Source organism: Pseudonaja textilis, chromosome 13 (assembly GCF_049901715.1).
Source record: "Pseudonaja textilis isolate UNSWEBS1 chromosome 13, rPseTex1.2, whole genome shotgun sequence".
Classification (NCBI taxonomy): domain Eukaryota; kingdom Metazoa; phylum Chordata; class Lepidosauria; order Squamata; family Elapidae; genus Pseudonaja; species Pseudonaja textilis.
The window spans coordinates 6,588,819-6,601,635 of record NC_142002.1 but is presented as its reverse complement, the minus strand read 5'-3'; the positions used below and the strand labels follow the sequence as shown (position 1 = coordinate 6,601,635).

At 42.9% G+C, this 12,817-nt stretch overlaps 1 protein-coding gene across 2 annotated transcripts in view; it reads right to left on the bottom strand.

The window, feature by feature from the left end:
* Positions 1 to 3,488: 3,488 nt before the first annotated feature.
* LRRC28 (leucine rich repeat containing 28) overlaps positions 3,489 to 12,817 on the bottom strand; it is a 41,808-nt gene continuing 32,479 nt past the window's right edge. For both annotated transcript variants that reach the window (XM_026709350.2, XM_026709352.2), the window contains exons 8-10: positions 9,332 to 9,507; positions 8,515 to 8,674; positions 3,489 to 6,261 (exon numbers count right to left, since the gene is read on the bottom strand). In XM_026709350.2, the coding sequence (XP_026565135.1) occupies positions 6,189 to 6,261; positions 8,515 to 8,674; positions 9,332 to 9,507 (409 nt within the window). In that variant the 3' untranslated portion in view covers positions 3,489 to 6,188. The remainder of the gene's footprint in view (positions 6,262 to 8,514; positions 8,675 to 9,331; positions 9,508 to 12,817) is intronic.

The window sequence follows — 12,817 nt, the reverse complement described above, 5'->3', positions numbered from 1 at the left end:
ACAAGAGAGGATAAAACAGGAGTATGAGATGACCGAAAATGTAATTCACTCAATACCAAAGGGCAAAAACAAAGAGACAACAAAAATTGAAAAGAACAATGAGAGTTTAAATTTCTTACCTTGGGTAGTCCGGATATTTCTTCTGTGACTTGTTCAACAAAATGTAAGCAAGCAAGCAAGTAATGTTTACTTAAATAGTAAGCAGTGAAGGTATATACAGTACATGCAGGATAGAAATCCAACTGAATTGATTTTCTGCCTTCCAGGATGCATTTATTTAATATGGCCAGCCTCCTATTATGTTAATCTTTAAAAAAATACCCATGTTGGCCTATTTTATTAAAGCTTCAAATCCAATTTTCCCTTCTTTGACTTTCACCAGCATCAACTTTGCAGTAGAAAAATGAACAATAGCACCATCAGTGCTGTCTCTCTGTCTATCTATCATGCCAGGGTGGCACAGTGGTTGGAATGCAGTATTGCAAGCTAACTCACTGCTCACTCCAGGAGTTCGATTCTTAGCGGCTCAAGGTTGACTCAGCCTTCCATTCTTCCGAGGTTGATAAAATGAGGACCCAGATGGTTGGGAGCAAGAGGCTGACTCTGTAAACTGCTTAGAGAGGGCTGGAAAGCACTGTGAAGCGGTATATAAGTCTAAGTGCTATTGCTATCTTATCAATATCTATCTCATCAATCTCTCTCTCTTCAATATCTATCTCCTTAATATCTATCTCATCAATACACAATCTCTCTCTCAATCTCAATATCTCCTTAATATCTATCTCTGTCTCTATCTCATCTCTTCATCCATCCATCCATCCATCCATCTTTTTTTCTATCTATATCAGTATCCCTTCTCTCTCAATACCTCCTTAATATCTACCATCTCTCTCAAAATATCTCTTCTCTCGATACCTCAATATCTACCTCATAGCATCTATCTATCTATCTATCTATCTATCTATCTATCTATCTATCTATCTATCTTCTATCTATGATTTCTTTCTATCTATATCAGTATCCCTTCTCTCAATACCTCAATATCTACCTCATCTCTCTCTCAAAATATCTCTTCTCTCAATATTTCATATCATCCATCTATCCATCCATCCTATCTACCATCTCATCAATATCTATTTAATCAATATTCCAGCTCTCTCTTATCAATATCTATCTTCCTTAATATCTCACCAATATATCTATCGATCACCATCGCTATCACTACAGTCATGGATGCCTCTTCCAGGATCAAGCAGCTTAATAACGTAGGAGTTATTACCACTGAACCACAGACGCAAATCACAAACCTCCAGGCCTGGAGTCATTTTCTACCCTTGCTGCTAGCTCAGCTTTTGGCTAAAATCTCATGCTGGAACAAAATCAAAATCAAAAGGAGGTCTTGCACCTTCATCTTGCCTGAAGGACAAGCCCAGCTCTGAATCATCCGAACCCCCTTAAGCTGCTTATGCCTTTCATTTCAACTTCAGAGGAGGTATTAAGCTCTAATGACTTTAATGAAACTTCTGAAAAGTCCTGGCTGCTGGCATTAATCATTGCTCACACCTTCATTGGTGTCATAAAGACACCAAGATTTTGAGAGCTTTTCATCATCCACGCTTTTAAGGACGATATCAAAAGGAGGAAGCGGGGCAAAAATTGGCATTCGCCTTTTTTTTGGAATGCCCTATAGTGTTTTTGGTTAGCTACACCAAGCTCCTTGTATTTCCTGCTTCTTCTTTTTAACCAATGTTGATTTGGAGGATAAACTTCAATTTAATTTGTTGGAAATGAAAACGGAAAACATTTAGCTAATTCCAAATTAAAGACTCACCTTCTGCGAAGAAAAAGAGGCTTGTTTCCTAAATTCTTTTGCACAGCTCTTCTCCAGCCACACATCCTCCAGATGTTGTAGACATCAAAAATCACGCTAAGTAGTCCAAGACTTCTGTGTCAGGTTTAAAAAAGATCAATTTATTATTTACTAAAAAAAATTTTTTTTTTGCAAATCGCCACCACAATGTTTCCCAAACTATTTATTCCAGCTAAAGCCTATCATCGATCAGGGGTCCACAATCCTGGGGCTATCGACCAATACCAGTCTGTGGCCAGTTAGGGCCTAGGCCACACAACGAGAGGTGAGCAGTGGGGGAGCAAGCAAGACTTCATCTGTGTTTCAAACCTCTAGCAGTGACAGCACCAACTCAGCTCCACCTGAGCTCATTAGACATTAGATTCTCATAGGAGAGCAAACCTTATTGTAAACTGCACGTGAAGAATCTAGGTTGCACGCTCTTCTCCCACCTCCGGGTCCGTGGAAAAATTGTCTTCCATGACACTGGTCTCTGATGCCCAAAAGGTTGGGGATCACTGACATCAATAGCATTCGCACTTAAGACTTATATACCACTTTATAGTGCTTTAAGTGGTTTATAGTGCTCTAAGTGGTTTTACAGAGTCAGCCTATTGCCCCCAACCATCTGCGTTCTCATTTTACCCACCTCAGAAGGATAGAAGGCTGAGTCAACCTTAAACCTGGTGAGATTTGAACTGCCAAATTGCAGGCAGCCGGCAGTCAGCAGAAGTAGCCTGCAGTACCGCACTCTAACCACTGCGCCTCCACGGCTCATAGATATAGATCAATAAGAAACATCCCACTGCAGACCCTGAAGCTTCACGCCTTAAATAGACGAGAACCACCAGCATTACGGATGCTACCAGCAGAAAACACTCATGTATAACACGAGGCAAACTACAGATTAGGAATATGCCCAGAAATTGATCTAGGAGGAAAGTACACAGGTAGTTCTCAGCTTACGACCACAATTGAGCCCAAAATAAATGTTAACAAATGAGAAATTTGTTAAGTGACTTTTACAACCCCATTTTACCACTGTTCTTGCCACAGTTGTTAAGCGAATCACTGCAGTTCTTAAATGAGTTACACGGTCGTTAAGTTGAATCTGGCTTCCCTGTTGTCACAAGGTTGCAAAAGGGGATCACGTAACCCCGGGACACTGCAACCGTCATAAATGTGGGTAGGTTGTCAAGCATCCGAATGTAGATCACGTGACCATGGGGACTGCTGTAACAGTCCTAAGTGTGAAAAATGGTCATAGGTCCCTTTTTTCAGTGCTGTTGTTTTTTCAAACGGTCACTAAATGAAATGTTGTAAGTCAAGGACTACCTGTAGTTTCTACTGACATGGACAGAGCCAAGGTTGAAAATTCCCCCTGCCGTATTGCTTGTGGCACTCTTCATGTAGCACCTATGATTTAGCATTAAGTACTGCTGCGATTAAAGGCCATCATAAATTTGCTTCAGCGTTTTTGAAAGACAGAATTGAGATGAACTTGATTTCAGCTTTACAGGAAGACAATTTATTGACCTTGTTGGGCATCTATTTTTTTTTTTTTTTTAGTGGCCTATCGGGCAGAAAGGAAAGAACAAGGATTAATAATTCAACACACACATACATAAAACACAACAGGTGATGGATCGGTTTGGTTTTATTCTGGGAAGGTTGCAATTACAGAGAGCTGTGATGGCAGCCAAACTAAACATTTGGGCTACTTTATCTTTAAAATTAGGGAAGCTGAGATGGATGGAATAACGGTGGGGTGGGGGGGAATGCAACCTTAGAGCTACTTAGGGTAATGACGCATTTGGTGATACGATGACCCAGGCCTGGAGTGGTAGGACGGCAACCTCAGCCCTCGCATTTCCTCCCCCAAAAGAGAGCAAGAATTGTGGGTTAAGAAACCATGATGCAAAGAGTGTCTGTGCACCGACTTTGCTAAAAAAAAAACAAAAAACGAAAGGAAAGGTGAAAAGGAGGATGATTATACAAGCTGTTGTTTCGTATTTCAGAAACCTCCAATCTGGGAAGCTTCCAGATATGAAAGTTTTGTTCCTTCCCTCGGAGGGCACCTGGATTGGGAAAGTTTGCCTAATTACTTTGCAGGGGTGGGTAGCTGGGGGTTCACAGAGGTTCGGGAGATCCTTCTAGCTAAGATTCTGTGCAGTTCGGAGAACCCTCAAATCCCACTCCTGCCTGGCCCCGCCCACCTCACCCTGCCCCTCCCAGGAGACCCCACATGACCCGTTTTGGATGAAGGTAAGTGCAGGGCACCCCCGGAGGCTCGGGGAGGACAAAAAAAACGGGCCTCCTGGAAATTTGGGAAGGCCAGGTTAGACCATAGAATTATAGTGTTGTTAATAGGGTAATTGGGACACGAGCGAGCACAGGGCGGAAATAGACAGCGATTAGGTGGGTGGAGCGAAGGGATAAATTACACTGAAAGGTGATTGATTTCAGTGCTGACCTTGTTCAGTTTAACTGTGATTACCGGTTACTGTACTAGGAACAATCAAAAGAAAAAAGAATACAAACCTATCTGATTGCAATTTCTTACCTAGGATTCACAGAACCACAGCTAAGAAGTGCAGGCAGATACTTGTATTTTTGCTGCACTTTAGAAAATTCAGGTGAAAGGATTCGTGTTTCCCTTTAGCTATTATGTTTAGGTGCTGCTTTACGCGGCACAGGTATGCTCTGTCTCAAAGACTTTATAGCTGTACTGTTCAGAATTCTACCAACCAATTGTTCATAATATGCATATTTTAGCCTGGATTTCATGGAACTGATTTTTAAGACATCTTTCAGGAGGGTGAAAGCATAAAAGGAAGGGGGCAATTCTTGCTGGCATCAAAAACACATATCTTCTCTCATTAACCCTTGCCATGTAGTTGATTCTGTTGCTAACCTTTCTCCACTATGCCACTTTTTAAAAAATATATAATTTTTCAAATTACGAGCTATTAACACATGAAGAATTCAATAGGTCAAAATTGCAAGCAGCTGTCCCTGATAAGGATGCGAACCACAAAAGTTTTGAAAAATATTTGTAAACTCTTTAGGAGTTGATCTCCCTCCTCTTCCCCACCCCTCCCCAAAGTGTTAAATGGCCGATTTCTGAGCTGTTTTAAGTATAAAGATTCTAAGAAGCAGCCTCCAGAGCAGAAATAGTTTGCAAGTTATTGAGCGCAACTTAAAACGCCACCATAATAATGTAGGGAAAATGAGTTTGTTTCAACTCCTTTTTTTGCAGCTTCTCCGATTTTAGATGGGAAAAAGAAAAGTTATGGAAACAGGGGCTCCAAAGAGCATACAATACAAAACTTTTACAGCGCGGTGCTCTCCTGATATGCTGGACTACAACTCCCACCATGCACAGCCCCCGTAGGCAATGAGTACGACCGGAAGGGGATTTAGTTCAACACGCACGGAGACCCTAGGCTTACAATAAAATATTAATAATACTGTATTCACAAAACTATTTATATTTAAAATATGGAGGGGAAGCCAAAGACAACTTGTAACTTACTCTAAGTCTACTGGCATTTTAAAAACCTCATTCAGTTCTTCGATATCAAAGGTGAAAAAAGTTTTATAAAGAGTCACCGACAAAGGAGAAATCCACTTTCTGTGGCTGCCAATGCTGCTTTCTTTGGGACTTCAACCACATATGAAAAATAGCCGAAAACACTTATCTTTACCTACCCAACTGCGTCCAATTAGGTTCAACAGAGAAGTTTTTCTGCAAGTACATCTTTAAGTCCCTATCAAGACATCAGATGATGGGGGCGGCGGGAAGAAAGAAAATGTGCATTAGGCCCTTAATGGGAAGTAGGGAAAAACCTCACTAGCATGAATAAATGGTTATTTGAAACAGTTGCTTCTCAAGAGAGCAGTAACAGGAAACCAAGCAGGGAAATAATTGAAAAAGCTACGAGGACTGCAAAGGTATCGTTAAAAAAAAATCCCACACTAACTGATATTGCCCATACAGCCCAAGCGATGTATAAAATGCAACTTGAGCCACGTGTACGAGTTTTTAAAGGGTCTGGCAGGGTCTTCGCTCTCGTGTTTGCTTGCTTGATCCTCTGCCCTGGGGAGGTGTTAGATATTTTCTAAAGCTGGACAACCACGAATGTTTTCACGAGAGTTTCTGCCTTTTGTCCAGATTTGATAGGAGCCAGGTGGAGGTGGTTCTCCGTGTTTCCAGCCGGGACATGTTGCCTCCCGCTGCTTTGGCACATACACTCACAAATTCCAGCCCGATCAGGAGCCACAGTCTAATGCTGCTGCTTTGAAGCTGGCACAGCTCCTGAATAGCTTTAAGTATTTATCAGCTCAATAGGTCAAAGGTCTTCAGACATTGGGTGGAGCAGCAATATGCCACAAAACTCACTCTTGTTCTCCTGGAAGACAAACAAAAAACAAAAAAACCCCATGAATAAAAAAGAGAGCAAAAAGGCAACGGCTGTCTTCTCAAATTAAAATGCTGGCTCTAAGACAGAGGATACAACTTTTGGATGATTGAGCCTGTCGGAAATTGTAAATTAAGTATGTATAAATATTTGAGCTTGCAAAAATAGCAAGAGGTTTACTTCCTCGGTCAACATACCGAAAGGTGTAGCTACTTATTAGTGCAGATTTGAACCTAGCAAGAAAACATTTGGAAGATTTCTCTAATTTCTTAAAGGAAGAACATTAAAAAAAAATCTTACAATGCTCCCACAAATCTTCCATATTTGCTACTAAATAATCTATGCGCTCTATGTTGCAACTTCTTCCACGTGGTGATGGAAAAGGGAATATGAATTTTTAGACAAAGATGTTTGTTTTAAAAAGGGAAAAAGGAAAGATTTGAATTGTTTTAATAAGTAATCTAAAATTATATCCCCATCAGTAAAAGCAACATCATTGATAGCTTACAAAGCAAACATAAAACTGGAATTACTGAATTAAAAATAATCAGCAATTAAAATCCTATTTATATTGTCATTTAGTGGCGTATGGAAAAGCCAACAATCACCGCACACAAGACAGAATCTTAAGAATACAACCACGCTGAAGACAAAGTTACCCAACTATTTGCTTGCCAAATAATTTTAAATGCTTGGGCAAATATTGCTTGCACCAGTGCCAAAAGGCAAACATCTAAAGAGGCATTCCTTTTACCTTAGTAACCTCTCTGCCTTTGACTCATAAATTCAAAGTTCTGCCTTCATGGAAAGCTCACTGAAATTATTGGAAAATATTGTACACTACAGATAGGCTCTGGGTGCTTTTTGATTCAAAAGTGTTATCCTTCCAAGAAGCATAGTCAGAATAAGTTTTATCAACCAATCCTATCGTGGAAGTAGGTTTCCACATTCTTAGCTAAAGTAATATATTATAGTAAGGTATGTTCCCTGTAGCTTATTCAGGATATAGGGGAAGTAGTTGAATACAGTCTTTGGTGATTTATATGGGAATTTACTGTTGGGAAAAAAATTAAGACACTGGAAACATGGAGGCTGATTGGAAGGGTGGTTTAATGGGGAAGCAGAACCACCAAGCCCATGTCTGACTCTGGGTATAACTGACCCCATGGAGTGGAGAGTGAGAGAGATTTATACTCTGTCTTGGGCCTTGAATTTGCTTCCTGTTTCTGTAGCAAAGAAATGTATCCTGATTGGTTATCAGACTCCCATGAGGTCATGTAGGGGTAACTTTGTAGGTTGTCTTGAGTCCCAAGCTTGGTTGAATCTTGTTGGGTGATGTAATGAAGGAGCTTTGGGCAATTCCTATGATGGCCTTTGTCCTTGTTTGGATCTGAGTGAGGGCTAATCTCCCCATCCTGGAGCTGAAGGTCTTTTGTGTTGTAGATAAGATGTCTTTCTGGGGCTATTAACAAAGGTGGGGGTTGCTTTCCAAAAACATGTTTCTCCTTTTTTCATCCAGGGAAGTGTAATATTCTGCCTTTTTAAAATATTTCCTAGGATATTTCCTTTTTCTAGGAGAAGGGTAGGTGCTAACTTTCTACAGTCTATAGATCCTTTGGAACTACTACTTGTTTCAAGAGTCAGGCTTTCCTGTGAAGGTAGCTGAGGCAGCTCCTTACACCAAGTCTGATCACCACAAAACAGCAGGGACTGCAACTTTCAGCTTCTCAAAAACATCAACCTTCTTTGAGAAGGCAGTCCAGGTTTTTTTGTGCTTGGAGATTTGGGTGATGGGGAGTGAATGCAGTGTATTCAAAGTTCTAGGTTGCCTGGGGAATTCTGGGAGTAGAAGACCACAGTTGCCAAGTTGGGAGACCCCTGCTCTAGAAATCTGGAGGCTAAGTTTTGCGTGCCTTTATTCTCCTCCCAGCTTTGCCTTCTGGTTCTCTCCCTATTCTGTAGGAAGAGAGAATCTTCCCCGTAGCTCATTCTCTGCTACTTAATTTTTTCAGGCAAAGAAAAATACAATTGGATATCCAGTGTGAAATGCTGCAATTTGGAATATGGGCCTTATGGAAAACCCACCTCCTAATTGAGTTGTAATAACACCCCGATACATACGCACTTCTCAATTTGTAAGGAAAATTGTCAGCAGACTCCCCAAAGCCTTTGCAAACGCCTTCTCTTCTAGCTGAAGCCCCCGCGTGCAGCCTGAAACCACTGTGTAATTTACTCTGTAATTACCCCTGATGTAATCCAGCCATCGGTGTCTCTCTCAAGGGGAAGAGCTTTGGGTAGACAATAGTGAACATGGGCTGACTGCAACGGTGGCAGTGTCCCAGAGGGCAGTGCAGCAAATCCAGAAGGCTTCTAGGTAATGAGATCGGAGTCATGAACTTCAAATCTAGAGAGGATTGGGAGAGGAAAGAAAGGAGGGCATCAGAAACGATTCCAAAAACCTTGGAGTGTCCTGTGATCAACTTTTCTGACCTTCTGACAAGCAGAGTCAATGGGGAAGAGCTGCCAGGCCGATATCTTCCAAACATCCTGCTGTAGCAGCAATTACTTGGCAAAAAGTCAGAAACAGATCTTCACTCTAATGAATTGAATTCGTTGTCTCCTGCAAACACCACTCCCCTTTCGCTCCGCTTTGTTCGCTATGGGAGGGGTCATTCCCCGTCCACCCGAGCCTTTACTCCCGAGTTGACCCTTGTTCCTTAACTCCAGGCAGCTCTGTGGTGTGCACACTGGGAACAGGCTCCAGCCGTTCTTCTGCCCCACTGATCTCTAACTCCGAAGGCAGCTGGTAATTGTCAGATGGCTCCGGCCCCATCTCTGCCTCTGACGCAGAGCCCTTGTCAGAGCCTTCCTCAGATTCCAGGACCGGCCCATGTTCCTCCCCCACCGTCTCAATGTCTGAGTCTGCCGCCAGCTCCACTGGCCGCTGGCAGGCCACAACAAAAACGGGGCAAAACTCAATTAAGAACTGTCTCGCTTAGCGACATAAATTCTGGGCTCAATTGTGGTCGTAGGTTGAGACAACCGATCGTCACCCAGCTACCTTTTAGAGACTGGCAGTATAGGTTATACAGGGTCCTCATGGCCGCCTCCTGCAAGGGGAGCACACGATCCAATTCCGTCCCTATTAACTTCACCTCTGCTGGGAGGAACACCGTCAACTGTCCCGATGAAAAGGAAAGAAGCTGCAATTCTGTTTTCTGAATGGGAGAGCCGCAGCTGGAGAGACATTTGAAGAAAGGGGGAAAAATGGATAGGGTGAGCGATGGAAAGCCGGGGGCGATCTGTGATCTAAAGCAACACTATGACATTAACATCACTGAGCCGTGGTGGCGCAGTGGTTAGGGTGCGGTCCTGTGAAGTGGGATATAAATGTAAGTGCTATAGCTATTGCTACCCACAGAACCAGTGACGTTTGCTTGGAGAGCGGTGTGCTTAGAGAGGGCTCTAAAGCACTATGAAGGCTAAGTGCTACTGCTATTATGCTGTCCTCTCGGATCACTCTGCGGAAGAGGAACCGATGGGGGCACCGATGACATCAAAGGACACTCAAAATATGCAATCAAAACTGGACAGTCTCACAGATCGTTCTCCATGGAAGCCAAGCGGAGAAGAAAAGGCAGGTCTGCATTCAACGCATTTCTTGTAAACAATTAACTTGCTGGCCCTTTATGAAAAGAGGGACAGGGAGGGTGCCCCATCCAAAGACAAGTACTCTTCGACTTACAACAGTTCATTTAGTGACCGTTTGAAGTTACAAGGGCACTGAAAAATGGGATTTAAGACCGTTTCTCACGTGACTGCTGCAGCACCCCCATGGTCATGGGATCAAAATTCAGACACTCGGCAACTGGTTCATTTGAATGGAGGACATTGCGTTTATTTTCATGGTGCACCAAAAACCAAAGGACTGTCGCTTGTTTCAATGTTGTTGTTTCCACTGGAATGTAATCCTTTTCCATTCAACAATTCCAAGAACATGCAATCTTTCAGCTGGCAGAAGCCAGGACCCATTTATCTTTCATGGATCCACTCCTAGCCTGTTTGTCCCAGCCAGGGCTAAGGATTTAACTTCTGCGGCTGGTGTTTATGAATATTCAGCTCCTGGAGATAAAAATCTCCCTTTGTCCGATGTGAGCAGGACTCGTTGATCTATTTACAGAATCACCTGACAGAAGGCAATTCAGACCTCAGGGGATTATACCAGCAGTTTCCATGTCATCTCATATGCACGCTTTCAAGTTTTGCCAGCAGTGCCTAAAGCACACAGAAGGATGCTTTTCAAATTATGAATCAATCCAAATTAAACAGAGGCATGTTATTCTGTTTGCTGAGGGAATACATTTTGCTACAAAATTGCCATCTTAATATGAAAAGCAATCAAGAGGTATCCAATGCACCTTTTCGGAGGCAGAAAGAAAGCTGGAACCGTCCTCCAGATGTGCTAAACTGTCTTCCCCATTGCAGAATGCCACTGGGAACGTTGGGAACTGTATTCTAAAAGATCCGGAAAGTGTGAAGTTCTTGGTGCTGAGCTTGGTTGTTTGCCATCAGAGTCACCTTAAATGCTCAAATGAAAATAGCAACAGCACTTAAGACTTACATACCGCTTCACAGTGCTTTACAGCCCTCTCTAGGCAGTTTTACAGAATCAGCAACTTGCCTCCAACAATCTGGATCCTCATTTTACCGACCTTGGAAGGATGGAAGGCTGAGTCAACCTTGCTCAAATGAAAAAGCAAAATAGCACTTAGCTCTAAACAGCATTTAGACTTATATACAGCTTCACTGTGCTGTCATGCCCCTGTTGGAGACTGATTCTGAGGGAGAGGAGGAACAGCCGACAGGAAGTGGAAGTGTGGCTCTGGAGGTTGTGGAGGAGGCTGGGGAAGGGCAGAGGCCGGCTGGGCAGTCAGAGGAAGACCCAGGCCCATCCCCTCTCCATCCTAGGGCACATAGGGAGGAGAGGATAAGGGAGAGACGTGAATGGCATGGTCTACGGGGGAGGAAAGGGCCTTGATCCTCTTTATGGGCTGCAGCTGTGAGAACTGGTTAAAAGGACAGACATGCTTATGGGCCAGTGCTGGAAACAAAGCGTGGAAATATTTTTAGTCTGTCGTTCCTCTCTGAGTTTGGCATCCTCCCAGTGTGTGTTCCGATATCTGTGGACATCTTTAAGCCCTTACCTTGCCTGGTTCCCTTAATTGCTTCAGTGTGGTTTGTGTTGTTTTTACTCTTTATAATTTATAGGCATTTTTAGTTTAAACAGCATTTCCTCCTTTTCGTATTTGTTTGTGGGGGAGTTGTCTCCAGTCAAGGATATTTGGAGCTTTGAAGAAAAGTGAAGGAATAAAAGGGGCTTCACCTCTGTTTTTTTTGACTGTGTTTATTTTATATCCCACCTTGGGTCATCTTCACACGTGCTTTTACAGCCCTCTCTAAGCAACAATCTGGGTCCTCACTTTACTAACCTCGGAAGGATGGAAGACTGAGTCTACTTTGAGCCGGTCAGGATCGAACTGCCAAACTGCAGGCAGCTGGCAGTCAGCAGAAGTAGCCTGCAGTACTGCATTTTAACCACTGCGCTACCATGGCTCATGAGCAACCAACCAGTGTTTCTCTCTGTTCAGAATGTGAACTCTGCAGTCTTCCAAAGTGAAGTCAAAGAGGCCATCTGGGTTAAGACTGAACAGTCCCCCCTCGCTCGACAGAGAAGAAGGATGCAATAGCACCTATCTCCTGTTGACAACGCAGTCCTTTCAGCAGTCCCAAAAAGGTTCCATACCTGTTCCTACACTAATTCAGGTGAATCTGGAGGATACAGATAAACCCCCCAAGTGGCCTCAATGACTTTCAAAGAACTAGTGACCAGATGACTGCAAAGAATATAAATCCTTCCGCACCAGTAAGTTAGAGATGAAGAAGCTTCTTGGATGAGAAGCCAAACATTTTCAAAGAAAAACAAAACAAAACAAGAAAGTCCAGTTGCCTTTTGGAAAAAACAAAAACAAAACACCTTTGGGACAACCAGGATCTGAATGATTGAGAATCTCCACAGACTGAAGGGGTAAGCCACTTGTATACTGTATAAAAAGAGAGCAAAGCCCACCCTCTTCCAGCACTGAAGATGTTACTTAGGGTTGGGTTCTACCGGTTCTATGTCTGCTGTTGTTTTGGCCCACCCACCCTCCTGGACTCTTACCTGACCTTTATTTACCTGCTTTTTCAACCTCAGTTGCTTTGCGCGGCATAGCTGCGATTGAAAAAGCAGGAAAAAAGTGCTTTTTCAAATGCTGTACACCCGTGCTCAGCGCTGCTTAGCTGTCCAGGCTGCAAGCTGATGATGTTTCACACGCGCACAGCATGCAAAATGTAAATCACCGAACCGGTAGTTACACCGGTCAGATCCCATCCCTGATGTTACTTAGTTGGATAATGAAATTTCTGCAAGCAGATAGCCAAGCTCAGAGAGTACCCAGAATCCCAAAATCATCCTCTTCCTTTCCACAAATCCCATTCCCTTCTAGCA